General features: G+C 55.0%; 8 protein-coding genes across 8 annotated transcripts; 4 read left to right on the top strand and 4 right to left on the bottom strand.

Moving 5' to 3' along the window:
* Positions 1-470: 470 nt before the first annotated feature.
* On the top strand, positions 471-1,892 carry rrp16 (Ribosome biogenesis protein NOP53; the record flags this gene model as incomplete). Its single annotated transcript, XM_037320627.1, has 2 exons — positions 471-622; positions 689-1,892. 2 exons carry the CDS (start codon positions 471-473, stop codon positions 1,890-1,892), a joined length of 1,356 nt encoding a protein of 451 aa, XP_037181504.1.
* Positions 1,893-2,150: 258 nt separating this feature from the next.
* CGCA056_v005374 (External alternative NAD(P)H-ubiquinone oxidoreductase B1) lies at positions 2,151-4,286 on the bottom strand (the record flags this gene model as incomplete). Its single annotated transcript, XM_037320626.1, has 1 exon — positions 2,151-4,286. One exon carries the CDS (start codon positions 4,284-4,286, stop codon positions 2,151-2,153), a length of 2,136 nt encoding a protein of 711 aa, XP_037181503.1.
* A 1,242-nt stretch (positions 4,287-5,528) lies between these two features.
* On the bottom strand, positions 5,529-7,376 carry Uckl1 (Uridine-cytidine kinase-like 1; the record flags this gene model as incomplete). The annotated part of the gene is made up of 9 exons (XM_037320625.1): positions 5,529-6,012; positions 6,060-6,291; positions 6,341-6,382; positions 6,436-6,549; positions 6,612-6,654; positions 6,706-6,850; positions 6,951-7,000; positions 7,051-7,128; positions 7,197-7,376. 9 exons carry the CDS (start codon positions 7,374-7,376, stop codon positions 5,529-5,531), a joined length of 1,368 nt encoding a protein of 455 aa, XP_037181498.1.
* A 1,237-nt stretch (positions 7,377-8,613) lies between these two features.
* CGCA056_v005372 (Glucose-induced degradation protein 8-like protein) lies at positions 8,614-10,101 on the top strand (the record flags this gene model as incomplete). Its single annotated transcript, XM_037320624.1, has 5 exons — positions 8,614-8,709; positions 8,764-8,840; positions 9,068-9,263; positions 9,451-9,894; positions 9,970-10,101. The coding sequence occupies 5 exons, from the start codon at positions 8,614-8,616 to the stop codon at positions 10,099-10,101; spliced, it is 945 nt and encodes a 314-aa protein (XP_037181497.1).
* A 660-nt stretch (positions 10,102-10,761) lies between these two features.
* On the bottom strand, positions 10,762-11,552 carry CGCA056_v005371 (NADH-ubiquinone oxidoreductase 21 kDa subunit; the record flags this gene model as incomplete). The annotated part of the gene is made up of 3 exons (XM_037320623.1): positions 10,762-11,071; positions 11,162-11,272; positions 11,362-11,552. The coding sequence occupies 3 exons, from the start codon at positions 11,550-11,552 to the stop codon at positions 10,762-10,764; spliced, it is 612 nt and encodes a 203-aa protein (XP_037181500.1).
* Positions 11,553-11,901: 349 nt separating this feature from the next.
* On the top strand, positions 11,902-12,795 carry CGCA056_v005370 (ATP synthase subunit f; the record flags this gene model as incomplete). The annotated part of the gene is made up of 4 exons (XM_037320622.1): positions 11,902-11,949; positions 12,368-12,521; positions 12,587-12,652; positions 12,770-12,795. 4 exons carry the CDS (start codon positions 11,902-11,904, stop codon positions 12,793-12,795), a joined length of 294 nt encoding a protein of 97 aa, XP_037181499.1.
* Positions 12,796-14,859: 2,064 nt separating this feature from the next.
* On the top strand, positions 14,860-18,659 carry CGCA056_v005369 (uncharacterized protein; the record flags this gene model as incomplete). Its single annotated transcript, XM_037320621.1, has 3 exons — positions 14,860-14,913; positions 15,116-15,599; positions 15,655-18,659. The coding sequence occupies 3 exons, from the start codon at positions 14,860-14,862 to the stop codon at positions 18,657-18,659; spliced, it is 3,543 nt and encodes a 1,180-aa protein (XP_037182402.1).
* A 3,548-nt stretch (positions 18,660-22,207) lies between these two features.
* Positions 22,208-24,015, bottom strand: CGCA056_v005368 (uncharacterized protein; the record flags this gene model as incomplete). Its single annotated transcript, XM_037320620.1, has 2 exons — positions 22,208-23,753; positions 23,807-24,015. 2 exons carry the CDS (start codon positions 24,013-24,015, stop codon positions 22,208-22,210), a joined length of 1,755 nt encoding a protein of 584 aa, XP_037182403.1.
* Between the last annotated feature and the right edge of the window lie 251 nt (positions 24,016-24,266).

The raw sequence follows: 24,266 nt of genomic DNA, 5'->3' as shown, positions 1-24,266 counted from the left end.
AGGAAGAGGGGGAAAAGGAGGGACACTGGGGGAATAAGGAGTCCAGGGAGGCCTTTCGGAGATGGGAGGAACTCGTAGAGTTGGTCGCAAAGCTGGAAATTGAGCAACTCGACGGTAAAAGGAGGTCAACTTTCTCGTTCTGGGCGGCGTATTGCAGCTTAGCAGGGTCCCCGTCATCCATTGAGGGACCGATAAGAAGCGGGTCCCCGCCGTACTAGTCCAATCACGTGCCGATAATCCGATAATGCAACCTCCATATCGATAACGAAAAATTTCTGGTCGCTAGGATGCTGGGATCTAAGCCCCGCCGGTGAAGAGAAAGTCCCTGCGGTCCAGATTGAAGGCGAAGTGGACGTTTGATCAAGCTGCAGGGTGCGCTGGTCGACGATTTTTCACGACAACACCTCAATCAACGAGAGATACCCAACGAAACGCCAAACATACCCAGTCCATTTGAATAGCCCTCAAAGATGCCCGTTCTCAAGCCCCTCTCGGGCGACGGCGAGGCGCCGCAGCAACGCAAGCAGCCCTCCAGGAAGGGAAAGAAGGCGTGGAGGAAGAACGTCGACGTGACCGATGTCCAGGACGGTCTCGATGAGTTGAACAAGCAGATCATTACCGGGTGAGCTATTTACCCATTACTGCCTCACAACTACAGCCCAGCACCAGTCGCTAATCCATGCCGCAGTGGCGTCGTCGCAGAGAAGGACTCGGCAGACCTCTTCGCTCTCGACACGGTCGGCAAGGCCCTCCCCAAGCCCAAGACGAAAAAGACGCTCAAGTCCGACGAAATCATCGCCGCCCGCTCCGCCGTCCCCGCCGTCTCCGGCCGCAAGAAGCGTTCCTCCCCCCCCTCGAAAACCTCCGACGGCCTCCTCCCCGTCAAGCGCCAACGCACCACCGACTGGGTCTCCCACAAGGAGCTCGCCCGCCTCCGCAAGGTCGCCGACGGCCAGCACGAGTCCTCCATCATCGTCCAAGACGCCACCTACGACCTTTGGGGCGCCGCCCCCGCACCCGCCGCCGAGCCCGCGACCGCCGGCAAGGACAACTTCGTGCCCCCCGTCGTCAAGGCCAAGCCCCCCAAGACGCTCAAGCACAAGCCCATCTCTCTCACGGCCTCCGGCAAGCCGCTCCCCGCCGTCGTCAAGCCCTCGGGCGGCTACTCCTACAACCCCACCTTCGACGACTACGCCGACCGCCTCGAGGCCGAGTCCGCCAAGGCCGTCGCCGCCGAAGAAGCCCGCCTCGCCGCCGAGGAGGCCGAGCGCCTCAAGCGCGAGGCCATCGCGCGCTCCGCCGCCGAGGCCGACGCCGCCGACCGCCGCGCGCAGCTGTCCGAGTGGGACGAGGACTCGGCGTGGGAGGGGTTCGAGTCGGGCGTCGAGAACGACGACGACAAGCCGTCGCAGAAGCGCCCGCAGCGCAAGACGCCGCAGCAGCGCAACCGCATCAAGCGCCGCAAGGAGGCCGAGCGCGAGGCGAAGCACCAGCTGGCGATGAAGAAGAAGGCCGCGCAGGCGGAGCGCATCAAGCAGATCGCCACGGAGCTCGCGGAGCGGGACGCGGCCAAGAGCGCGCTGGAGCTCGCGCGCGAGGTGGGCGAGGGCAGCGACGCGGACGACGACGACGAGGACATCGACGACGACGCCCCGCTGAGGAGACGGCAGCTCGGCAAGTACAAGCTGCCTGAGAAGGACCTGGAGCTGGTGTTGCCGGACGAGCTGCAGGATTCGCTGCGGTTGCTGAAGCCCGAAGGAAATCTGTTGAAGGATAGGTACCGTAGCATGTTGCTGCGCGGCAAGGTTGAGGTGCGGAGACATCTTCCGTTCAAGAAGCAGGCCAGGTCGAAAGTCACAGAAAAGTGGTCATACAAGGATTTCAAGATTTAAAGGGAGTATATACGATAGAAGGCATCATAAAAGTGGTAATACAAAAGCGTCGGGTATTCACTTTCACTCAATTGGCCAAGCAGAAGTTGAATCTTTAACGACAAAATGGAATTCAGAGACCGTCTACGCCCCTTTCTAACTCTTTTATCCCCATGATTCGGCATCACTTGGGGATGCATCTTATGCCCTCGTACTCCCCAGGGTATGCTAACAGAAAAGAAAATCATACAACACGCGTATCTTGATTTTAGTAGGTCATTAAATCTGTTGAGTATTAGTAAAGGTCCAATTAAGAAGGGGAACGTAAGAGAGCTTACCTCTTCCAAAGAGGCCACGCTTGGCCCAGTCCATGGCAAGCAAGATACGCGTCCTCAGGCTGACGCTCTGAGCAAAGTAGACGGATCGCCACATGTAAACCGCCCACAGTCCACCGGCAAAGCTCCAGCCCTGTCCCCAATCAAAGACGGCCGAGTTACCAATGTACGCCAAACTTCCCAAATGGCGGTACTCAAATGCTCTATAAACCACTGCGTCGATATCACCGTCGAAAACCTGGTTCGCCCTCAGGCCTTCCGAGGTGCGAGCCATCTTGTTGAACTTGTGGGCAAGGTACTGTCCCTGCTGGTGCGCGCGCTGCGCCGTTGCGGGAAGCGAGGTGAGTTTTGAGTCGATCTGCTTCAGGAGCTCTCTAAGCTCGCCAAAGTTGAGGGTACCGGACTGATCCTTGTCAAACTGTTCGAAGAGCTTGTCAAGACGCTTGAGATGGCCGACGGCCTGGGGAAAGCGTCTGCGAACGTCGTTGGCAACGTCGCGCCAGTCGGTGAAGTGGAGCTCGAGGGTCTCGGGATCTTTGCCTCGCTTGAAGGCAAGGCCACGAAGGAAGGTCATGATATGATCGGCAACGTTGTTCTGGACAGTTGAGCAGTCGCCGATGGCGTAGACATCGCCCAGGGGTGTTCCATTGAGACGGAGATGAGTATCAGTCTCCAGAGCGTGACGATTCGTCTGTGACGGGCCGAGCTTTGCAGACAGGCGCTTGCAGAGGTCGGTTTGGGCGACACCCGTCGACCAGAGGCAGAAGCCCATGGGGAGTTCCTTGGTGACAAGCGAACCGTCGGGCTGCTTCTGTGTGAAAATGATCTTGTCAGGGAGAACCTCCTTGACGCGCGAGTTGGTGAGCACATCGACCTGGTCGCGGGCAAAGTGCTCTTCGGCATACTTCGAAACCGTTTCATCGTAGGTGTTGAGAATGTGGCTACGGCTCTGGATCAAGTGAACGGAAATTTCGTTACGAAGAAGCTTCGGGAAGTGCTGGGTGAGGTCCTCGTTGAGCATGTCGAAGAGTTCGGCTGCGAATTCAACGCCGGTAGGGCCACCTCCACTGACGACGAAGGAAAGGAGACGCTTGCGCTCGTCATCGGAAGTCGTAGGTAGGCAGGCCTTCTCGAGGTTAAGCATAACCTGGTTCCGGACCTTGCGGGCGTCGCTGATATCCTTGAGGAAGTGCGCATTCTCGAGTCCCTTCACACCGTGGGGGTTCGTTGTAGATCCAACAGCAATTACCAGCTTATCGTAGGGAACATAGAAACGTCTCGTGTTGCCAGCTTCATCAGTGTCCGAACACTCAATCAGCTTGTGCGAGAACTCGACGTCCTCTGCGCAAGCACGAATGAAGTGGCCGTTCACGCGAGCGAGAATTCGGCGGACAGGTTCAACCAGAGATCGCAGTTCCAGGGTTCCAACAGTAGCAGACGGCAGCATAGGCGTAAACAGGAAGTAGTTCGTCGGTGAGATTACAGTTACGTGGTAGTCGTCTGGGTTCAGCTCTTTGAGCATGGCAACGCCGCCCCAGCCGCCGCCCAGAATAACCAGCTTCGGCTTGTCCTTGGTGCTCTTCATGCCCTCGGTGTCCAGGTCGTCGATAAGTACGTCAGCAATAGGGAGGTTCTTCGGCCCGCCGCGTCTGGGGTTCAGCGCGAGCTCCGAGACGTGGATCTCGAACTGGTCCGGGTGTTCCTTGTAGGTAGAAGCGTCGTAGATGAAGAAGCCAACAATTCCGAGACCGACGAAGATGATGCCGCCGCCGAGCCATGCCGCGCCGCGGTAGGCTAGCCATAGAAGCCGGGATTTCGGTTTGGAAGTCGTGGTCGTGGTCGTGGAAGAGCTAGAGGCCGCGCGGACGAGGGGACTCTTGGGCAGGCCGTGAGCGTTGAAGAAGTTCGTAAGGGGTGTTCGGGTTCGAGGTCGTTGGGGGACATTAGTGAAGGCGCGCCTTTGCGGCAGCGCGGCGAGCGGCTGTCTGCATGGCGGCAGAGCCTTGAGCAGACTGGCTGGCGATGGTGTTTGCCGGCTTGCGCGGGTTAGGCGCATCAGCGCCGAGGTGGTTGGAGGCATTTATTGATTATCGTGTATCTTTGGTTTCGAGCGGAATGAATGTCCTGATGATTCAACAGGGAGATGTCATGTCGAAACGAGCGAAGGGAGCACGACAGCTCTGTGGGAGGGTCGATCGTGGAAGTCAGGTGCAACAACAATAGACAGACAAGGGAGAATCGTTGGAGAGAGGAAGCTTTCTTGGTTCGAGATCAGGATGAGGAAATCAAGGTATAATGTACCTTAATGGCTACGAAAAAAAGAGCGACCTAATGGAACTGGCGGGACAGCTGCCCTGGACATAACGTATGCGTAATGATGCTTGCCCGTACTAGGTCAATTGCAGGCGCAGGGCGTGTTGTCACTGGTCGCAGGCGACATGGAAGGTGCTGCAGTAGTCAACCTCGAACCTCCGAGGAGCTCCTTTCCCGGCGACTCCAGCCAAAAGTGTCGTCATAGGTCGGTTAACCCGAAAAAACCTGCCTTCCATTGCATGCAATTATGCAGCACGGCGCCTACCGCCAGAAGCTTCTAAGCAGCACCCAGCGTCTTCATCAGTCTCTTCCCGTCTCTCTCTCTCTGCCCTTGGGACTCTGGCTATTCTCTTCTCCAGCGATATTATTTTTCGAATTTCTGAAATGTGCCTCGCGTCCGTTCCGAGAGGCAAACAGCATGCCGTCGTCAACCGAACTCTTCTCGGACTTTCGTCCCAAGTTCTGGGCCCGTGTCGGCGCCGCGCCCCTGATCCGCCGAGCTGATAGCTTGCCTCCCTGCAAAATCTGATAATGGCGACCCTGGCGACGCCAAAAGACCTCAGTCAGCGGCGTCAATGACCCATGCCGGCTGCCGTGGCAAGCGTGCAGACCCCACACCTTTCGCAGTGCTTGTCCACTTCTTCGGTGCCTCCTTCGGCCAATTGAAGATGGGCCGCTGGCCAATGACGTCCGTTGATAAACCAGCGATGCCGCTGCCAGACACGGATTGACGGATCTTGCATACGAAAACTGCGTCTTTTCTTCACGTCTGACGGTCTGGGAAAAAAGGGCTGCATTGTGTCGCATTCGCAAGATCCCGGTGGAGGCTCTGTCAGATATCTTAGCATCCCTATGGGATATTCGGCTTTTACTGCTAGACCCTTCCTGTTGCTACATGAGTAAGGGTATTATTTACTGGAGCACATGATAAAGGACGCAGCCTCATCTTCTACATGCGTGCCTTAGCACCGAATAAGTCGAGGTAAGGTCAAGGCAGGGCAAGGCAAGGCTAGCACCGGAAGTATCTCTTCTCGACCCAACGATCCTCAATGTCTGCAAGCATATTGCAGAGCACAATCGTGATGCCGGGAAACACCTTGGCCAGACGGTGGACTCCCAGCCTTCCGGCGGCGTAGCAGGCCAGCACGATCTTCTCCTGCGCGACGCCGTGGTCCACGAGGACCTGCACCGCCATGAGTGCCGCGCCTCCGCTGGCCATTTGCGTGTCAATGAGCAAGACTGCCTCGTGCTCGTCAATGTCATCGGGCAACTTGAGGTAGTGCAACTCAGGCTCTCCGGTCCGCACGTTGGACTGGATGAGGACCCTGCCCGTCCTCATGTCGGGGACGACCCGCTTCAGGGCCGTCTCGAATGCGGCTCCGCCTCGGAGAACGAGCACTGCACTTACATTGCCCTTGGCCACAAGACCGTTGTATTTATATCCCTGTGGCGTGGCGATCGTCTTCTCCTCAAAGTGCACGTTGTTGAGCGCCCTGCATCATTAGTTTGCTGCCCGAGAGGTCGAGGATGATGCACTCACTGCTCGATCAGGAGACAAGCCAAGCGGTCGAAGTAGAAGATAAAGTCCTCGCCCGAGGTGTCAATGTCCTGGATGATGGTGCTCATGCCCCTCAGCTGCGGCGTCTGTTCCAAGACTACGACCCTGTCGGACAGAGGCTCGCTGGCGGCAGCCAGCTCAAGCTGTGTCAGGGCTGCGCGGTGGTGGGTCGATTTTTCAATCAACTTTCGCTCAATGTACTGAACGACCATGGCTGTTCGTTGATTTAGCAACGCTCACTCACAACGTTCATGTCTACTCACCCATCGCAACTCGGTTCTCAATTCCTCTTGGGACAATAATGTCTATGCAGCGTCAGCACGGGTGATGAGAGTTTCACAACACTGAGATGCCTTACCTGCCACCTTTCGCTGCGGCTCGACAAACTTTTCAAAGTTGGGCTTCACGAAGGTGAACCACTGCTTCATGATGCCCTCCACATCACGGCCACGTTCCTTGACATCTCTCAAAACTAGGAACCGAGGTCAGCTTTATGCATCCCTGCATACGTATTCATCGCTGTTATGCACTGACCTCTTCGAGACAGGCAAGTATCAGCATCGGCCTCACAGAATATCTAGATAGCTGTGAGAAGGCGGTAACCGAAATCTGGAGAGATCATATTTACTCTCATATCCAGGAGGTCAATGATGCGCGGGTCATGAAGGGCAAAGATACCCTCGAGGATGATTACGTGAGGTGAGTAGATTGTTGTGGTGTTTTCCATACGCTGGTGCTTGGAGAAGGAGTAGATGGGGATTTCTGCACGCTTTCTGGTAGGCGTAAGTCATAAATCGGTAAGAAATTTCATCGACAGTAGACAGTAGATCCTCTGATGTTCGATATTGTCATCTCAGGACCATTGCCACTTACCCAGCTTTGAGATCTCGGAGGCAATCCACAAGAACATTAAAGTCGATGGCCTGTGATAGCCGTCAACAACCGCTCTTCAGATACGCGGAAACTAACCCACCTCTGGTGAATCAAAGTCAAATTCGTTGGCAAATGCCTTTTTAGATTGCTCAGGAGTGAGGGGATTGTAGAAAGAGTCCTAATATCACAAGTCAGGGGCGATGCGATGTGGTGGTGGTGGTTGGCGGGGTAAAATTGCACACATACCATGGACAAAATCACCACCCAGGGCAGATTCAGCTTCCTAACGATGGCGTGGGACAGCGTAGACTTGCCTGAGCCCGAGCTGCCGGCGATGCCAATGATGCTGACGTCTGCCCATGGTGGTGAGTAGTGCGTTCGCTTCTGGACCGTCACATGAGACTCTGTGCCGTTTGTCTCTGCCATTTCGGAGCTCGCCGACGTGGAGGGGTACGGGCGATGGCGGATAGTTGCAGCTTGGACCTCGAGTTCCTGCAGCTCAGGAGTGACGACGGGTGAGGGGCACGCTGCAGGAGTTGCCGGTCGGTCTTGAAGATCTCTGCTTCCTCGCAGTTGAATGAAGGAAGAGAAGGGTATAAGAATGGAAGAGAGGAATGAGGTGGTGGTGAGGTGAGGCAAAAGTTCAAGGGTCCAGTCTCCAAAGATAAGCGCTGAGGGGATGCTGGACTTTGACAAGCCTTCAGTGTGGAGCACCTGGCTGTAAAGGTAAGGTAACCTAGGTCCTGGCAAAGCTGCGTCGGGACAGTGACTGACCAGAGCTACTGCGCCCGCAAAGCTAATGAAATTTTTTGTAGATGCGATTTGATAGTGCTATGTTGGAAGATGTCAAGAAAAGTCTGAAATGATGAATGTAGAAAGCAGGAAAGGGGGAGTTGTAAACGGGAGGCTGTGTCGTGTGCCTCTTTACTCTAAACCGACCTGGTAAACATCGGCGGTCGCCTTACACCGGTTCTAGACGCTCGCAGCCTCCTTACTGATCTACGGAGACGCCCTTACCTACTTCTACCTACATACTAACCTACCATTCCTACCTACGGCGAGGTGACTTTCGCTTAGACCTAGGGGCCCAGACGTAGCCCAGAGAGGAGCACTGAGGCTTCGCACCCAAACGCTGGAGAGTCGTAGTGTTCCATTTAGCTTTCGTACCTGCCTGTCTTGTGCCCGTGGTGGAGCTTACCCTGTATTTTTCCTGCGTTTGCTGCCCTGTCCGAAGCGCGATGCCTCTCAGGTCGCCGCCATCTCAAGCAGCAGCTTTATCTGCAGCCCTGTGCTTTTCTTGCCCTGTCGCCAGCCCTTCCAGCCCGCTTTCAGCAGCGGTGCTCATATGGCCCATCCCACTTATGTAATCCAGTCTGTCCCACCTCCCCCACCGGCTGATTCTGCAATTGGTGCGCTGCAGCCGCAAAATCTGGAACCAAATAAAGCTCCGCTCCAGCCTCTTTCTCTTTGTTCTGACGTTTTCTCCTTCTTCCACATCCAATCCTTTCTCCTTCCGCTTTGCAGCTTCTTTCAAGCTCCAACAACAAAACCACGGGGCCTCGACCGGCCAACCCAATGTGACGACGGCCAAGTTTTGATTCCGCTTCACATTTTTTTTTCTTCATGATTTAGGCTTGCACGGACGCCTCATCCCCGACATCGCATGTCAGGATTGCCAGACATCAACGACCCAACAGCGATAGCAGTCTGGAATAGAGCTGCTGCTCGCCTCGTGCGGGAGACCCTGGAGAGAATCATGGTCCGTTGAAGCTGCCTCCCTTCCCTGGGGGCTGTGGGCTAAGATGTCATTCAGACTTCGTCTGCGTCGACCGCTACTCCCATGAAACATGCCTTCGAGAGGCGTGTCCAGGACGTCAAGTCGCCCAAGAGGTAAGCCCGTCCTCTTTCACGCTAGTCCCACGCTAGCCCGTCTCGCGCGCGAACCTCCTCCCCCCATCCAGCTCACATGATGATCGACTATCAAATGGGAATCTCTCCTAGCAATTAACATGCGGAGAACTCGATATAAAATTTTACCCTGACACTGCTGCTTCACCTTTCTTTTGCAACACATACTTCATTTGCAAAAAGAGGCTCATGCTAACATGGACCTCCAGCGACATCAACGCCCTGATCCTCGACTACCTCACGATGGAGGGCTACTCTAGGGCAGCCGACAAGTTCAGCAAGGAAGCCAACCTGCAAGAACACCAGATCGATGAGACGGTGAAGATTCGCCAGCAAATTCAGAGAGCTATCCACACTGGAAGCATCCAGGCTGCCATCGAGGCCCTGAACGACTTTGACGCTGAGGTATGTTGATTTTACTTGAATCTGTCTCCCCTCCGAGCTGTGATTAGAAACCGAGTTTTACATGCACCACTCATAGCGCCTTCGGGCCCTTTGATGAGGCACACCATTATTCAATGAGCTATCTCTCCTACTTCATCTTGTTAAATGTGCAACATATTCCTGTCGCAACGACTAACAAATGGACCAGATTCTGGATAGGGATCCTACCCTCCACTTTGCGCTTCTGCGCCTCCAGCTCGTCGAACTGATCCGGTCGTGTACGGCGACGCCCGGCGGAGATATTACTCCCGCCTTGACCTTTGCCACGCACCACCTTGGTCCTCGAGCGCCTACGGATCCTCGATTCCTCAAGGATCTGGAGGAGACAATGGCTCTCCTGGTGTTCCCTCACAGCGATCTCGAGCCCCAGCTTGCCGCCATACTGCACCCTGACTTGAGACGCGGCGTGGCAGACGACGTCAACAAGGCTATCCTGCAGCGTGAGACAGAGCGCAGGGAGGCCTCGATTCGAAACCTGATCCGGATGCGTGCCTGGGCTGAAAACACTGCCCGGGCTGAGAAGAAGGCGCTACCAGACAGGATAAGCATTGGCCTCAACGGGGACGGCGACGCTGACGTCCACGACCCCATGGTACTTTCCTCTTAGGTGCAGGCAGTGAAATCGACCCTGCGTCTTCAAAGGGGCTCAGATTCGGCTGTTTCCTAGATTGAGCCGGGACGCCAGGAGCAGAACGAACCTCGTTCCGGCTCGGCTGATATCCAGGACGCGTTGGAACATTACGAGTCCGAAGATTCATATTACGATGGTGTTTTTGATGAGTTTCACGACTCGGAATAATTGGCATTAGGGACAAGGTAGCAAGGCGTTGGGAAATGGAGGATCGGTGTATCCTCGAACGATATCATGATACTCGGGATAAACAGCGCACCGAACAAACAATAGAAGCTTAAATGGCATTGTCACTATTAATTGCTCCTCCCTCAACCCCATGTACCTGTTGCGCGCCTTTCCTTGTCTAGGTGCATTGTGAAAAGCCGAGAGCAGAATCCAGAGCTTCCGTAAGACAAGTCTGACCTGCAAGAGCTTGGATGGCGTCATTTCCGCTGTGCAATTACTGTCCAAAGCAGTGCTCCTAATGCCACCATGAGGCCATGCTAGAAACGTAAAAGGCGTTTGCTGGTTTGTAGGCGGAGCTCTCATTCTACGAGCAACCATGGTTTGAGCTCAACGCAGCTCGGATACACATCTCGGTGGGCCCGGAGCGGACCAATAGCGGGCCACCAAAGTCCGCTGACACTGGCCCTTCCTAATCCGCCCCGACAAAGTCTCGTTATTCACTCAACTCTACTACTAAGAAATATCTCATGTATACTCCATCATATAGTCGTAATACGTGCGTTCCATGAGCATGAACAGACCAATTGAAGATGTGAAAAAAAAAGGTTTCTTTGCAGGGCGTCTTATGTACAGTACAAGTTTCTTTTTTGGGTTGGTCGTCTATTTGGTGCGGATGTGCTTGAGCTTCTTGGGGGAGTAGAGGAAGTTGTTGGCGTAGGCCTTGGGGCGGATCCTCCTCGACTGCGGCTCCTGCACAAAGTACTCGTAGCCCTGCTTCTCGGCGAAGTGGATGGCGTCCTCCTTGCTCTTGAAGTTGAGCTTGGTGCCCTGCATCATGTCGCCGGACGACTGCCAGCCCATGAGGGGGTTCTCCCATCTGTGGCCCTTGGGGAGGATGTCCCAGTCCATGCGCCAGTGGTGGCCCTGCCAGTCTCCGGACTGCGTCGCGGGCTTGGCCTCCTGGTAGATGCTGGTCGTGATTTGTTAGTAAATGTCCGGGTCCCGTTCTTGTGTCTTTGGGGAAGCTTCGTGGGAGCAGGGCTTTGGGATGCGTGCGTACCGAACGGTTCGGGCCTGGAGCTCCATGGGAGCGCCGGAGAGGACAGCGGCCTGGAGGTAGGGGACGTCTTCGCTTGCGTCCTGGATCTTCTTGGGGACGGGGGTGAAGGTGCTGTTGGAGGCTCGTAGGTTAGCTATTGGTATGTTCTCGGCGTCCCGAGTAGCCCCAATCGGGCGCCCGGACGGTACGGGTATCCTCACGAGGTGGCCTTGTCAGCCTGGATGGTGTAGTCGGGCGCGTTCTCTTGCGTCGAGGGAGCAACGGCGGGGGGAGCGGCGGTGGTTGTGGCGACGGAGCTCTCGAATCGGCGAGCAGTCAGCGGGAGGGCGGCCCGCATCGGGGCGGCGCTGCGCAGCAGACGGGCTGCGCCCTGGACGCGGAGGGAAGCCATTGCGACGGGGGGATGGCGAAATCGGCGACTCCTTCGGAAACGGTTGTAGTCGATTTGGTGATGATGGTTGACGTTCGGCAAACAGCCTTGCCTGGGTTGGCTGCCGCTGCCGCCGCCCAGGGACCCACTGTTGCCGGGTGTCCCGAACTCTGATTGGCTAACCGCAAGAACCTTGACCCGAAGAGAAACGAGTGCTTTTCGTTCAAACCTCACGTTCGGCAAATCCACCCGCATTTCGCAGCCATCTCAACCCCCCCAACGTCGAAACGAAGGTCAATTGATTCCCTCCCGCGCCGTCAATTGACTTGCTCATCCCTAGCCGATAGATACCTCCGCCCTCCTCGCGAAAATGAGCTTCGTCACCCGCCGCGGTCTTTCGACCCTTATCCCCCCCAAGGTACGCTAGCTCTCGGGTATCCCTTTCCGCCCGCCCGGTGTCGTTTGGCGAGAGCTTCTCGGACGGCGGGGTGTCTTTGCAGTTTGGCTAATCGGGATGGACTTAGGTCGCCTCTCCCAAGGTACGATATCTCTTGCGATTCTGACGTGTTTTGATGGATGGCCGAGGTGGTGCGAACATAACGCCGGGAAAGTCGGAGGTTCGGGCGGGATGGTGCAGGATGCGGCCGGAAACGGGGTCAAGAGATGGACGGGGCTCCTCGGAGCTTTGGAAGGATCGCGAGACGACGGCAGGCAGTGCACGCAGTTGCGACATGCGGTTGGAAGAGGCGGGGCAGAACTGATTTACGCTGGCCGGATTTGATGATGTCTGATGATTGATGGGGATGGTTGGCTAACATGCGCAATGCTCGATCCAGGCCCTTGGTGCGGACCCCAACGCCGTCCGCATGCAGCGCGTCGTCAACTTCTACGAGAAGCTCCCCCGTGGCCCGGCTCCCGAGGCCAAGGCTTCTGGCATCCTCGGCCGCTACGCCGCTAAGCACTTCAACGGCAAGAACGCCTCTGCCAAGCGTATGTTGCGACCTCCTCCGAGACGACGAATGTGTGAAGAGACAGTACTGACAGGTCGCGCGCAGCCATCATCCACGCCATCGGCTTCCTCCTCGTCGTCGGCTACGCCCAGAACTACTACTTCCACCTCCGTAAGTTTTCCCTTTTTTTGGGATCCCTGCGGGCGCAGGACAGTTCGGATGAAAAGAGATACGAGGTGTAAATGTTTCAACGGATGGGATTTGCTGACGTCTTTTGAACCGTGACAGGCCACCACAAGAACAATGCTCACTAAGCTACTCTCTCCCGATCGGATGTGTAGTTCCAGCCTGAACCCGTAGGCTGTGTAATGGCATTGGGACTGTGTATACAAGAATTAGAAGCTCTATTTTCTCCGGGAGGAAGCTCCTCGGCAAATTCCCTTGTGTCTTATCACAACTTGTTTGACGACTTGTGAAGTTCCAACGCTAGCTTTATTGGCCTCATGTAGAGCTTACAATGAATGGACTACGTTGCTGAAGATTGGTTGAAAGTCTCGCAGGCAACTGGCCACAAGTTTATGTCTGCTTTTATGTCTTCCCATTGAGTATGACTGAGCTTAAGTGCGTCCAGTTTAATCTCAGCATTGTAGCTACTGCGGTAGGTATGCTTATATCAAGCTGTACAGTTCATTCGCCATGTCTGTGTTTGTTTTTAGCACCAGGTGTGTCAGATTCATCGACTGTGTAATTGGGATTTCATGACATGGTCTGACGGCCTCAATGAATCACATATCACATTGAGAGAAGCTCGACCGTCCGACAGCTACGAGTCGACTCGAGAGCTCTTTTTTTTTTCTGTTTCATTTACACTTTGGCATCCCGCACTACTCAGTCATTTTGTATGTCTTCGTTACATACGCACTCTGTCTCAAGAGCTCCCAGAAGCAGTATGGGCCGTCTGCTCATCTATGTTCGGATATGCAGTGACCCCTCAGATGCGACCCCGGATTTCTCGGTTCGGCTAAGGCCACCTACAAGTCGAGCAAGTGGCAGAGGCGACCACAGGTGCCGAGAGTTTGTTTCAGCTAATGGAAAGATTAATCGAAAAGTGAGAGAGTGTTGCGTAATACTCAGTCAAGTCTTTGCACCCCCCAACAAACCAATCGACCGACCAGTCAGACAACCACCACTCGCAAGACGGGATGCAACGGGCAAAAGGGAAAAGTTGGGAAAGGGGAGGGCTGGGCATTGAGTTTGAGCTCGCCGTACACATGCATCCATCCCAGTGGCGACAATCCTATCATGTAACAACTGTCATTGACCAACACTTGGTAGCAGTCAGTAGCCTTGTAAGCTAGGTCTGTAAAACAAGTGTCAGTCGGAGAAGTGCGGGTGCGCACTCGCGGCCCTTTGCGATGCTCAGACTGGGGGACAGGCCGATCAATGCAAAAAGTCCAAGAATAGGCATTCGATGTCGGGGAATCCCGCGTTGGTTGGTGCCTGCCTCTCGTGAGGAAAGCGCAGGGAAGAGACTGGCGGCACAGTACTAGTGGCGCACAGTGAGTCATCTGGCCGCACTGTCACAGCCTCACGAAGCCGTCGGGTCGATGGTGGTGTGTCCACGTCGGCGGAGAGGCCCCAGCAGGTTCCACTCTTTTTTCCCTCACCTGCCTCCCCTCATTCTCACCACCTACCCACCGTGCCACCTAATGGGTAAAGTCAAGGCAGGGCACCTCAGCCCGGCCCAGTGCTTGAAGTGCGCTGTGTCCCTGCGAGCTGTGTCTGTGCCCATGGTTTCTTTTGGGCTACGATGTTGCAATGAAATACCCCCAGATAGTGATGCGTGAGGAGATAGTGTATAGAGTTAATCTAGGCAAGAGATTTACGAGAAACAAAAGAAGCAGAGAAAAGAAAAACAAGAAACAGCGGCCTTTGGAGCCAAACGAGTGCTGTCAGGACGTACCTTAGGTAGGTACACTAAAGCCGTCCTTGAGTGCGACGGGAACCTATGACCACTACCTGTACCAGCCCGTAGGTGGTTCAGCGCCCAGTGCTCCCCTGCCGCACGCGCACGCTATTCCCTGATTAGGTGCAGCTCCTCTGGAAAATCAACCTCACAACCATCACAGCCGCATCGGTGCCATTTTACACCACCTCGCCTCAGCGCTCCCTTTTTTCTACCTCCCACCTAGAATCCCACGACAATCGGGACGACGATCCGCGACGATTCCCCTTCCCACGATCGCGACGAGTACCGCGCCGACGATAACCTCGACAACCACCGCAGGCTCGATTATTACCCCGAAACGCCGACCACTCGAGGCAAGCGACCGCCCACCCCAACCTCGCTCCTCCTCCGCAGCGCAGCACGACGTATGATGGCTACTGAAGCCACCCTCGCCCCCGTCGATGCTTCCTCCGAACCCAAGCTCGTGAGTGCTCCCCCTCAAAGTCACCCAGCGCTGCCGGTTGAGAGCGCCGAGGGCCGTCGTCCAGAGCTAGGACGGCGACGGACACAATGGAGTTGCGGACGGAGACCACGACGGCAGAGATGCCGGAAGGTCCCCACGTCCCCCCCCTCCCAACTCCAACCAACACCCATGCCTTATCACGATGGCTAACTTGCGCAAACAGACCAACGACAGCGGCGCCCACGATGGTCCAAACCGCGCAAAACTGAATGGCAGCCCCGCAGCCTTTGATGACCTCGAGAACAAGCACATCACCGGTGTCGAAGAGGCCATCTCAGCAGATGTCAGCGTGAGCGGGGGCTCAGATACGGAAGCATCGAGGGCTCGAGATGGAGAAAAGGGCCACGGAAGGACGTCATCGACCGTCAAGAAGCCCGCGACCTTCAAGGCTGTGTCTGTCAACAAGACCTTTCTTGCCGCGAAAGGCGCCGCTGCCGCCGCCGCCGGTAGTACCGCTTCGAAACCCGCCGATAAGAGCTCCGCAAGTCTGTTGAGCTCTTCACCCTCTGGCACCTCTACCCTTTCGTCGCGACCCCGACTTATTGCAAAGTCGGGCAGCGGCACTGGCAACGCTCCGCGACTTTCGGCAGCCAACGGTACCAACGCATCCGGCCCGGACCCCAGCGCAGTATGGAACAAAAATCGACGTAAGGCTGTCGGGAAATCGTGGAGGCTTTGGTCTTTGCTAATCTTCATCCCCAGCTGCTCCGCCTCCGGAGCCCAAGAAATTCACAGATGAGGAACTTAAGAAGTATGGCATCCACATGGCGAATCGATTGGCCCCGGAAAGCGCACAGGCGCAAGGTAATTGGGCGGACATTGAGGACGATGATGACGACTGGGCGCCCGAGACCATCACCTGGACCGACGGTACCAAGACAACGTTGCCGCACCCTGATGAGACTCCCGCTCCGCCTCCCGAACCGACTCCGGCGCCCGCGCCAGCTCCTCCAAAAGAGAAACCGATCGAGAAACCGAAGTCGCCCGCGCCTCCACGCAACGCCCCGTCCCCGTCCATGAAACCCGGTGTTCTTGCCTCTGGAAAGGGCCTGATTCTCAAGGGCGGTTCAGCCGACAAACCAACGCTTGTTGCAAAGCCACCTGCTCCCCCAACACCCGTCAAGTCGCCATGGGCGCCTCTTCCACCCGTTGAAAAAGCGCCTCCCATCGTCGCGGAGCCCCCGCCTCAAGCAGGACACAGATTCACCCCCAGGGATCAGCCAGGCCGCAACAACACGCCGCCGCCGTATGCGAGAGAAATCGCCGCCGACGACTTCAATCGGTCTGCGTGGAGAGAAGGGCCTGGTGGCGGAAACAGGGAGCTTTTCAACTCCCAGTCTGGTCGTTATGAAGCAGTCAATGACCGAAGGGGATCGTTCCGATCCGATGCCAGACAGCCTCCCGTTCTGCAACGCCCCTCCCACTCTGATCATCCTGAGCCTTCTGCGGCTTTCCAAACTAGCAGGACAACGATGCCCGATGGCCCCTTTGGTCGACGCCGCGGATCCTCGAACGTCAGTGGCGGAAGCGGTTCCTACATGCAGAGACCTGGCAAGCACGAAATGCCCCTGCCTCCCCAAGATCTGCTCAATGCGCGCAGAGGTTCTATTACAGGCTCGATCGATAGCCCCGTCTCGCCGCGGAACTTCTCCCCCTCAGGCCTTCAGCATGGCCCCCGGATGCACTCGAACCAGCAGTGGCAGCCCCGCGCTTCCCCGGGTACCAACTACGCCAGCCTTCACTCAGCCGGACCACCCGAGGGACGTCCGGTTCAGCCGCCGCCAATGGCTCGTCTCGAAGAGGATCTGGAATTGCAAAAGAAGATTATGCGCGAGAAGCGCGAGCTGGCAATGCAACGAAGACGTGAAGAGGAGGCACGTGAGGAGGCTGCGAGGAAGGAGCGCATCAAGGCCAAGCTGGATGCCATGGGACCCCCACCGGAACGCAAGAGTGCCAAGAAGGACTCCCCAGAGAGCGCAAGTGCCACCATTCAGCCCCCGGCTCAACAAGGAGACGGCTCCGCTGGTTCAGACACCGTATCGCAGTCTAGAGAGTCTGCGGCAAGCTCTGGCCCGTCGACCGTACCTACAACCGTGACGAGCGCTAGCGAAAAGCCTTACGGCGAAAGACCTACGACTGGCGACCCCGAACATCGAAGACCTGGACATGACGCAAGACAGCCGAATCTGTGGGACGCGCAAACTCCAAAGCAACCCGACCGCCTGCCGACCTGGGGATCTGCTGGGCAGCAGGCGAAGAACGTATGGGGATCTCCTAACAATGATCGTGGTCTAGGAAATGGCACATTCAATACTGACATTGGACGCCTTCCTGAGTCACAAGCTGGCCAGCTGCCTCCCACCCAAGCTAGGCAAGGCCCCGCCCCCATAGCGCCGCCCAGCGCACAGCGCGTCCAGAACCAGCCTCCTCCGACAACTCAGCCTCGCCCGGCTCCCGGACCCAATCGTGACTTGAACGAGATGCGGAACAGATGGGCCAACTCAGTGTTGGATGGCGATAAATCACTTCTTGACGAGCGGAGAACTCAGCGTCTGGAGCGTGACCGTCAGCTCAACGAGCGAGGTCTCACTATTGAACAGGCCCAACCCGCAATCAAGGATACTTGGAGACCTTCCGGAGAGGGCAGGCGTGAACCTGCTCATGTTGTTCATCACGATGTTGCAGCCGGTTCCATTCTGCCTCCCACTGGACCAGCCGCATCTCAGGCACGGCCATCCCGGTTCTTTCCTCCCAAGGATAGCAGAAATGACGTCTCAAACCATCCTGCTGAACGATCCAGACCCAACTCGCCCTCGCCCCCGCCGCCGGAGGTGTACGGCCATCCTGCTTTCGATGGCGACGCTTCGCATCCCCACGTCTCCCTTCCCCGCCCGAGATACGTGGTAAAGCTGCCGCCCTCAGCAGTCGCAGAACCTACAGCAGCCAGGTCCGGCGGATCATTTGCTTGGGCGAGCCCCACCGGCTACAAGGAACCCAATGTTTACACGCGCGGTGGCTACCAGCAGAACAATGCCTCGCGGCAGCAAGAGCACGAAAACTGGCAGGATCGAATCAACAACCTTCTTACCGGCCGTAAGCCGAACTCACCGCCCAGAGCCCCCGGTGTCGAGCCTGTTAGTAAGAGCGCTCTCGAGTATACAGGGTATCACAACCCCGCAGCAACCGTGTCGCTGCCGCGCTCAGTTATTCAAAACCTTACAGACGACATCAAGTCTTTCACAACGAAGCCGATGGCGGAGGAATGCTTTGAGGAGCAGGAAATGGGATCTCTGCCTCAGATCAAGCTCCCGCATAAGACGCCCGATGCTGCGTGGCACCCTGCCTCTGCTCCGGTCAAGCCCTTGCCTAGGCGCTTCTGGGTGTCGGATGCTGAACCGACGATCCGAGCTCTGTGGTTCCCCCACGACATGTCATCTGTTGGCAGCGTCTATCGCGTTCAGCTCCCCGGCATGAGCGAAGCAAAGACGATTCCTTTGCCCTTCTCCCGATCAGCCAGCAACCCACGACGCTCGAGTGGACGAGGCGGTCAAAGAGGATCCGGACCCAGCCGAGGCGGCAAGGGCCGTGAGTCCTCGTACTCTGAGGCAAGCACCTCGACGCCGCCCCCTAGCCACGGCCGCGGCGGCTACCGCGGGCGTGGAGGCGAGACCTGGTCTCGGCGTAGCCCTGCTAGCCAAACGGCATAAACTTGCACTTTTATCACAACTGCCCGCCACCTTTCTGGAGGCAACACACCGACGACTGTACGTACGCATGCCCGAATAAGCAGTGTACAATTTCGAAACCTTTGATTATGATGCTCCACCGGAACCTCGTCAGCACCGGAACGCACGCGAACAACTTGGGTTGGGAGGAAGCGAGAACGAACTCTTTCTGCGCAAACTTTTTTCTTCTTCTTTACAAAAGCCACACGAGCAAGCTTCGTACATCACGCTCTCCCTGACCATGGAATCGAACACCACTCCGGAGCCTGAAACCACCCCCGCGCCTTGCTCTTCGACGCTGATGGAACCTCTTGTTTGATCAAGGTCTCCCGGCTATTTTAAGTACAACCATATTACATACGCAACGACGAATCGGAGAGAGGGGCGGAAAGACGGACGGCGGCCTGGGGTTGGGAGAACCGGGAGGGAAAAAACGCGGTCTTTTACTACAAACCAACCTACCTGACTGATACTAAACTTGGGGTGGAGGTGTACGGGATGGAAACATCGGGACGGGGGAGAAGCCTACGGTGTCCCTTTGGTAATTGCAGTTCAGAAAATACACAAACAAAGGATGAAAAGACAGTGGCTTTGCTGTTTGAGATTCTGGTTACTTTGATGGGTGGCATGTTGTGATGTGTGATATAATCCAGTTGTTGTCTAGAAGGATGGTCAAACTGGAAGACAACAATGAGGAAACTACTCTACTCTCGCTTCAACGTGCTTCATAGGCGCAGGACGCCAGACTTGAGATCCTCAGTAGGCTACGGAAATACTCTTTGCATATAGAGGCCCGGCAGAGATCGGCTTTCTCCTCTTTTCCTAGGCACCGACAATGTGGCTGGTGCTGGCGTTGGTGTCAGGCATTAGATAGTCCATGGTAGCCGTTCGCTGCAAGCTGTGTCGTGATCTCGACCAAGGGAAAGGCCAGACAATGTCTGCTAGAGTTGCCAAGGGGACAACACGGTGTATCTATTCGTGCGGAATGATCTTGAGAGGGCAGAGGCGATGAACGACGATGGGCGGATTCGGGCGTAGACGGACGAGCTTGCTGCTCGAGAGAGTCGACGACTTGTTGATGGCCTTCTTACTTGATAAGGTTGAATCCTGGTGATAGCTACACCAGGACCAACTGAACCGTATTGCTGCGGGAGAGGAGGGGCAAGATACCTGGGCTGGCATCCAATGTTATATGTGGTTGGGCCTTGGATCTTGGCTGATTGAATTCTACTTGCATATAAAAGGCCGGCACGAATTGGTATTTTTCCTTGTTGAGTCACCGACAATAGGAAAGCTGGAGGCGCGCCTAAGACATCGAATGCTCGATGATACTTGCTCGCTATGAGCTGTGTTGGAACCAAGGCCAGCAGCAAGGCGATGTCTGCAAGGATTGACATGGGCAGTGCTATCTGTCTATTCGTGGATAATACTTGTAAGGAGATGGGAAGTGATGTATAACAATGGCTGGATGAGGATGCGGGGGATAAAGTTAGGCTTATAGCCGGTGTGAATCGAGAACTCGACGGAGATGAGCTACTTGACACAGAATTAGAGGTTGGTGTAATACATCGCACCTGGACGCACTATGTGGGTGTCTGCTTCTGTGGAAGAGGGAGTCGTCTGGGACTTGGGCTTTTATAGGTGAGATTCTGGTTGTGATGGCGATCTTGAAAATGCCAATTTACGTTCCCGGCTCACTGGTTGAGGGGTTCTCGTATCGGACGGATGTGTGAGAAGGCATGAAAGTGAAAGATGGCTGCGACTCGAAGGTATGATGCGACGGAAGTCCGATGATCCTGTAGTATCTAGAGCCCGGCTCCTGGTATAAGGAGGCGCAGTGTTTAATTCGTTGGCTGCGAAGAGGGCAGATTGATAGGAATAGAACTCTTCACTAGTCGCCATACAGGCCGGAAGAGAGTGTAGTATGCAACTTCTTTCGAGGTATTGTTTTCCCCACAGAGCCGTGGCCCCAGGGGAAGAACATGCACTTTCCGTGTTGGAGCTTTACGAGAATAATCTGCTTATCAATGTTGAATATGTGAAAAGCAAGAGACATGAAGAGAGAGGAAATAGAATTAGGCGTGAAGCTGAGTAGTGAAAGACGCTGCCTGGAGTTGCGACTTCTGACTTGGTTTGGGGGCACCCTACTAAGAGTTGCCGTTATTTGGCGTAGGTATGCAGGCTACCAAGTCATTGGTGCTGAGAAAAACAGGTCTTGTCCCCCCAAGCGAGCTTTTATGCTATCATTCGCTGCGTGTTGAGTAACTCGATTCGGCTTCGTGGTAGAGTCTTGTATATACCATACAGAGTCAGGCACGAGGGGAAAGAGCAGCAAAATCATTTCCAATTCGCTCCACTGCGGTGGTGGTGTGGGATCGGACGAGTACTTAGGTGCTGTCCACTAGAGAAAGCACAAATGGTAGGTGCGTGTTCTGAAGTTGGTTTCCAACACAGGTGAGCGTTATTCGAAAGGCGACATGTGAGAGGGACTGACGGCGGGCAAGGCTCAATGGCTCGCCCGGATGAGTTTGAACATTGGGCGATGATCTGATATGGATTTCACGGCTCTTCTGTGTCCGAGTGGGAAACGTTTCCGAAAGCTTCCTTTACAATTGCGTTGCGGTATCATGTCACCTCAATTTCTTTCTCTAATTTATATCCCACTCCACCAGACAGCACTGGATCTGTCCTCCATCGCCCTTGAACAGTGATATTCTTGCTTCGGCGTGAGGGGTTTATTGCGGCTTTCAGCTACTCTCCAGGGGGTGGTCCTAACTGATTAGAGTGTTAGACCTGGCGTGTGCTTGACATGCAGTTCTTGCTGTCTGGTTCATCTTGTTAGGATCACACACTATTACGCTGTTTTGCTTTGATTCTTTGATTCACGCAAGAATTCATAAAGAGGCAGATAATATCATATTTAAGTGCTTGGAGCATTGACTACGAGCTCGTTTGCGGTCCATCGACGATGTATAGCAATTGAAGGCACGCTGGACTCGAGAATGTTTGTCACAATCAGCAGTGACGTATGACCGTTCACAATGGAGGGATGCAGTTTTCTTCAGAGAAACTCTCCTTTGGCACCATCTTGCTGTCGTCTTCAGATTCTGCTCTAGTATTGCTAAGGAAACAACATTTGGATTGGAGCGCAAGACGAGGAAAAGTAAGTTGGTTCGTCAGTGTTTGCAACAGAGAACTCATTGTCCGACGCAAAGAAGCTCAAGGTATTTAAAAATAAGTTCTCCAAGCTCACACAACACCTGCGAGATGGCACCGGTCATTGGTTGGTTGTTTCAACGGGAATACAGGGTGCCGAACCTTCGTACATTACGAAAATGGCTCACAGCTATGAAGAAAAGCAAAGCCGAGTTGAATATATATTACTTCACACATACGATGGTTACGAAGGTAACCAGACGCCCATTTTACAAATGGCTGAAGCTATCATTCAAGCCCCAAATGGATGCAACAAGTTTGTAAACGTCGACGTCAATTTCACCACGATCGACTCTCTTAGTTTATCTCTAATTCTATTCATCGCCCAGTACATCGAATGGGTTGGATGACCTTTTCTTCTCCGGTAACGCTTGAGGCTCAGACTCGGCCATCTTCTTTCTCTTCTTCTTCCTGTTCTTTGCCTCTTTCGCAGGAAGTAAATCGCTTTCGGGTATCTCGAGTGCTTCTGCAAGCCTAGCTAGGTTCCCTTTGCGAAGCAAAGCCACGGTTCCGTCTACCGTTGGCCACTCCGTCAGAGACGGCAGGGTTTCCAGAAGGTCACGAAGCCTGCCAAGGCCCTTGGGCATCTTTGCGGGTTTAACGACTTCCAGAAGAACCAAGACTTGGGAAAGGAGACGGAGGGAGTAGAGCATGGCCTGGACCTGCGCTGACAGGTGAACGACGTCCCATGGGATGAGGCCGGAGCCTGCCTCCACTGAAAGAGCCTGCTTGACTGCTCCAACGCATACATCGTACTTGCCGTCCACCTTGGAGCAAGCCAGGACCTGTTGAAGAGCCACAGTCTGCCACAGCGACTCGGCCTCTCCCAGGCTATTCTTGACTTGGCTCAGAGTGTCATGAAGAAAGTCGGTGTAGTCTTTGATAGATGTCCGAGGAAGAATGATGATATTCTTCCCTTGATTCATCCCGGTGTACACTCTTCTGTACTCTCGGACAGGGGGCGACGCTCCTGGTTTCAGCAGGGAAGCCAGACTATACGCCAACTGCCGGACAGAAGCGCTGCTATCCCATGCGCTTGCACGAGCAGGACAGTCTAGGAGTGGCGGAAGGCACATCATGCACCCTTCTGCACCCTTCTCCTCAGATAAGGCAGCAGAGGCCCCTGAGTAGCCAACGAATTGCAATACGATCTCTGACAGCCTGGCATCAAGCTTGGGATTCTTCAAGCTCCCAAGTACGGGGACCACGCTCCAATCCGTTGTATCCAGGGCTTCGTATGGCTTACAGAAGCTGTGGAAGTCTTCCGGATCAGCGACATCTCCCTTGCAGCTCTCGAGGACTTGCGAGAACTTGGGCCTGCTGGACTTGGAAAGTTCGTATCCAAACCGCCGCATGCCTTGTCCCTCGGGCAGCTTCAACCGCTTCTCCACGTCCGAGGGACAGAACTTCAATGCAAGGAGGCCATCCTTTCCATCTGCAGAGCCTATGTGGAGGTCCTTGAAAAAGACAACTGCACCTTCGTTGAGGTCGTGTATTGTGAGGTCAGAGTCGGAGGTTACGATCGTTCCTCCGTTCTTCAGGACATCGTCTGCGCAGTAAGCGTCCGCCTCGCCCGGTACCAGACGCACCAAGTCCGCATACTTGTCAGTTTGGCTGAGCTTGTCGACCACGGCAGCGACCAGGAATGGCGGGGGCGGGGTCAGGGGCTGTTCTCTCTTTGGTGCGTCTGTTGGAAAGAGAGGAGGCTGCCTGTGGTGTGTGGCTGAGACCTGCTTGGCTGAACAAGCATTAGGGAATGTTGAGTGAAAGAGCTTCAGTTGTGTTGAAGTCCTCAGTATCCTGTCAAGTCGAACGGGAATCTTGGATGGTGGGAGGAAGCCATCGAAGTAGATCGCAGCTCTGCAACACGTAAGTCTTCAAGATACGATGGTGCATTGGCTAAGGCATGGTACATGGAGATGTTGTGACTTGTGAGCTTTTCTAGCCAAGCGATGGTGGTGTCACTGAGTAGGTGGTAGGAAGGAAGGCCGGTGCTGCTCCTCGTGCAAAGATGGTAGATGTGATACGCCAGTGCAGGGCCGTCGATCACAACTCTGTCGCCGTCCACAGGAGCGAGAACGCCATATGGAGCGAGATGATGGATCAAGTGAGGAATTCCCATCTTAATGTCCGTTTCACACTAAGCGCGCTTCAAACCTCACGCTTCCAAGCATATGTTAGTTGGCAAAAATAGTAAATGGGATGCGTTTGGACGAGTTTTTAAGCTAACCTCGAAATCATCTATAAAAAGTCGTAGGCGAGTGTTTTCGAATAGTGAGTCATACGTAGAACACCAATAGTACTCTCTGCTTAGGGAATCTTTTCCTCAAAGTTTTCATCCGGCATTGAGACTTAGGGTGTTGCATATCAAGG

Source organism: Colletotrichum aenigma (assembly GCF_013390185.1).
Source record: "Colletotrichum aenigma strain Cg56 chromosome Unknown KSG_Cg56_contig03, whole genome shotgun sequence".
Lineage (NCBI taxonomy): Eukaryota > Fungi > Ascomycota > Sordariomycetes > Glomerellales > Glomerellaceae > Colletotrichum > Colletotrichum aenigma.
This window is presented reverse-complemented; position numbering and strand designations above follow the sequence as displayed.